General features: G+C 38.9%; 1 protein-coding gene across 2 annotated transcripts; it reads left to right on the top strand.

The window, feature by feature from the left end:
* On the top strand, positions 1-3,788 carry LOC102215240 (interferon-induced protein 44-like). Of its 2 annotated transcripts, none has more exons than XM_013910119.1 (8): positions 1-88; positions 686-1,169; positions 1,469-1,517; positions 1,608-1,803; positions 1,887-2,039; positions 2,140-2,311; positions 2,657-2,757; positions 2,846-3,788. In XM_013910119.1, exons 2-8 carry the CDS (start codon positions 701-703, stop codon positions 3,038-3,040), a joined length of 1,335 nt encoding a protein of 444 aa, XP_013765573.1. In that variant the 5' UTR covers positions 1-88; positions 686-700; the 3' UTR covers positions 3,041-3,788. The 2 variants fall into 2 exon arrangements, with proteins under 2 accessions (XP_013765573.1, XP_005730248.1); XM_005730191.1 differs by having other exon boundaries at positions 681-1,169.

Genomic DNA, 3,788 nt, shown 5'->3' with positions numbered 1-3,788 from the left:
CGTTTCTGCCGGCCTGAAACTGCTTGTCACATCTGAACAACGCATTTGTGATTTCTTCTCTTTTTTCCTCAGCTCTCTATAACAGGAGGTAAAACTGAAATTATTAAAGAGATGCATATTGATAAGATTTTGATTCTGATTAGATTATGAATGCCATGTGATGTAGTTCATTGATAGTTAATTAATGAACAATAGTGTAATGATTGTTCGCTGATTTATTTATTTAAGTAACATGTATGAAAATATTCTAAAAGTACCTGCAACCAGTAAAAATGGGGTAAATGACTGATGAACAAGTAGGAGAACTATTTGGCACAGTTTATAAGCTGGGTGTGGTCTACCGCGAAATACAAAGTCATGCTTCATATCATGCTGTGGTACTGTGCATCTTACTCTTATTCGAGGATATTTAGTATTTTAAAGAAACAGAGAGACAAAATATGAAGGACATAATAAAGCGATCTGTAGTAAACTAAATCAGGCTTTCCTGTCACCAAGTTTTCAGCAAGAAATGCTTAAGAAAGAATAACATGAATAATTCTAATCCAAATGACTTGGAAATTCTAATCATGCTGTAGTGTTGCTTTAAGTTTGTGTGGTTTAAAACAATGTAGTTTTGACCATTTGTGTCTGTTTTGGTTCAATGAGCTCCACAAATTCATTCACTGTCCTTTACTCAGTTCAGAAGTCCAAGTCCAAAATGAACCCCAGACTAACACAAAGCCAGCAGAGAACAATCTGCGCTCAGCTGGGGAGAGTCAAACTACAGCTGCTGTACAAGGCCAGCATCCACGGCTTCACCGGTGCAGCATTTCACCAAAGATGTGACAACCGCTCTCCCACTGTGTCTGTGGGCTACAACAACTCTGGTTTTGTGTTTGGAGGCTACACCAAACAACCTTTTAGTCAGTCTGGACAGTACGTGAATGATGATCAGGCTTTTCTTTTCACATTTAATGCTAAAAAGCTCATCAAATATCCAGTTAATAATGCATGTGCAGTGAGAATGATAGCTAACTCTGGGCCTTATTTTGGAGAAGATTTGGTTCTTGTCAATGCAAGCCAAGCAGTAACGCACAGCAATCCAGGAAATTATTACAACTTCCCCGCTGCTCAAATGCATGGCAATGATCTCAACCTGACTGAGTGTGAAGTCTACCAAGTGGAGGGTAAGTTCAGCATGAATAAGCATGATTAATCACATTTTCATTTAGTTGTTGCAGACAAGCAGTGATACATTTTAGGTGTGACAGTCTATAGATAAATATAATAAAATGACACGCAAATCTTGACTACGTGAGCGTGAAGTTTATTGTGATTTATTGTACATCAATTTATATATGATTTACTAAAAAGCAAGCTAAGATTCAACCTGATGACATTAGATTTAGCACATTAACTGTGCTACAAAGTGCACCTAAAACACCTACAATCTGATATTTATCATTTATTTTTTTCTCTTTAACAGGAACAACTGAACTTGAGAGACCATGGAGGACTGTAATCTGGGAATCTGGGTCGGTTTGATAGAACCACCATTCTGGCATATCTGCAAAATTCACAGTCAATATGACTTCTAATGTTCTTTATTTCCTTGTTTTGTACAGGAAGAGGACGGAGCTGATTGAGTACATTAAAAGCTACAAACCCACAGTCAGCTCTGTGACCCAGCCTCGGGTTTTGCTCATTGGACCAGTCGGAGCTGGAAAGTCCAGCTTCTTTAACTCTGTCAACTCTGTATTCAGAGGCCACGTCACCAGCCAGGCCATCTCTGGCTCCTCCTCCACCAGCCTCACCACACAGGTCTTTGTCTGCCGTCTGATGATTTCCACTTATTGTGACTGATTTCAGTGGTCTGTCACTCATTCTCATTGTACTGTAAACAGTTTCGCTCCTACTCTGTGAAAGCTGGACGTGAAGGGAAACCTCTGCCAATAATCTTGTGTGATACCATGGGACTGGAGGAGACCAAAGGGGCGGGGCTTGACATAGACGATCTGAGCAGCATCCTCAAAGGTCACCTGCCAGAACGTTATCAGGTGTTACATTATATCAGCGGGACACTGAATGTATGAAACACTGATTTGTCAGCAGTCGACTCAAACTGTGTCTCTGTTTCTCCCCAAATGTGTCATTTAGTTCAACCCTTCAGCTCCTCTGCATCCTGAGGCCCACAGCTATCGCACATCTCCTGGACTCAAGGACAAGATCCACTGTGTGGCCTATGTTATTGATGCTTCCAAGGTCTCCATCATGCCCACAGGGCTGGAGGAGAAGCTGGATGCTATCCGCAGAAAGGTCAACTTAATCGGTCAGTAAAACTGAGTCCCTCTTCAGTTTCATTGTATTCTTTTTTCTGAACAAGTTTATGTGGAATGTACAATCCATGCCATGTAAACAAAATCAAAAGAAAATGCAGTGATGTGTAAATCAAAGTTTGTGAAATTATATATTTTTTAAAAGGTATACCAAAAAATACAATAACATAACTGGAGGCAGATCAGTTTTGCATCCAGACTGTTTCATGTGATCAAAGTTTTCAACTTCAGCTCATTTGATCTTCAATGAGTCCAGATGTGTTCCTAAAATTCTTACAATCCAATACATAAACATCTCTGGCAGTCTGGAAGTGATCTTCCTGCTCCTTTGTTTCCAGGTATTCCTCAGCTGGTCCTTCTCACTAAAGTAGATGAAGCCTGTCCACAGGTGAAAGAGGATGTGAGAAATGTATATAGGAGTGGCTACATCAAGGATGTGGTGAGTTTGTACTTTTTTCTTCTCTTTTTTAGTGAGTAAAAAATTAGATGAGGGTACTAATACTTTTTTCCTGTGTTCTGTCATACAGATGCAGGAGGTCGGCTCTCGGCTCGGGGTGCCGTTGTCCTGTATCATTCCAGTGAAGAACTACAGCGAGGAGCTGGAGTTGGACATGAATTGTGACATCTTGTTGCTCAGCGCCGTCATCCAGATGTTTCGCTTTGTTGATAATTACTTTGATGAGCTCAGTGACCGAATGAGTAACATACAAACCAAAGACTAGGAAAAGACTGAGGAGCCGGCATAAGCAAGTGATGAAATATCCCTGAAAATACTTCATTTACCTGCAGGTGACCCTGCAGAGTGATGGTTACCAGTGTTGACAGAGGTTTGATATTGTGAATATTGTGAGATACCTTGGCGGGGATATCCAGAGTCTTACTTCAGAAATTTAGTGCACTGATTATTAAGTTTAATTTTATCTAGCAGTAGAAAAATTTGGCATTGAGGATACACCAAGACATTTTTATTTAATTTTATATATTTTATCATAAATGAATAGGTCTGGCAAACTAAAATATGTTCATCATAAGAGTTTTTTTATGTTGCACAAACATTTAAATTTTATTTATAAATGTATTCAGTAACTTAATGTATTTTGCTTATTTTTTTTCTTTATTAAATGTGGCTAAAACTGTGGCTACTCGCCAACAGTGTGATGTTTTCCCATCAAGTCCTTTCATGAACTGTTTCCCTACATCAAGCTTTGCAGTATTTATCAGTTTCTTCTTTTTTCCCTGGAACTTGTTTTCAGATGTTTTCATGTCTAATCATGATGTTGACATTATTTACATTCACCTGTGTTTCAGCTTTGTCAGTGATGGTCCTTACTGAGCAGAGTGAATGCAGTGAAGCTTTTAGTAAAGTAAAAATGCAATCTGTGCTGAAAATGTTTATGTCAGTATAACTACTTCAAATGGGTCATCTAAGTCAGTGTTCTGTAGTAATAGCACAAATAAAATGCAAATGTA

The sequence above is a fragment of the Pundamilia nyererei genome, unplaced genomic scaffold (genome assembly GCF_000239375.1).
Source record: "Pundamilia nyererei isolate P.nyererei 1_Seehausen unplaced genomic scaffold, PunNye1.0 scaffold00036, whole genome shotgun sequence".
In the NCBI taxonomy this organism is placed as follows: domain Eukaryota; kingdom Metazoa; phylum Chordata; class Actinopteri; order Cichliformes; family Cichlidae; genus Pundamilia; species Pundamilia nyererei.
This window is presented reverse-complemented; position numbering and strand designations above follow the sequence as displayed.

Bases quoted from the DNA above. Each gene is read 5' to 3' on its own strand.
- LOC102215240 (XM_013910119.1), top strand. From the start codon at position 701: ATGAACCCCAGACTAACACAAAGCCAGCAGAGAACAATCTGCGCTCAG. The intron at 1,804-1,886 runs GTCTTTGTCTGC...TACTGTAAACAG, and splicing joins CCACCAGCCTCACCACACAG to TTTCGCTCCTACTCTGTGAA. The intron at 2,758-2,845 runs GTGAGTTTGTAC...TCTGTCATACAG, and splicing joins GTGGCTACATCAAGGATGTG to ATGCAGGAGGTCGGCTCTCG.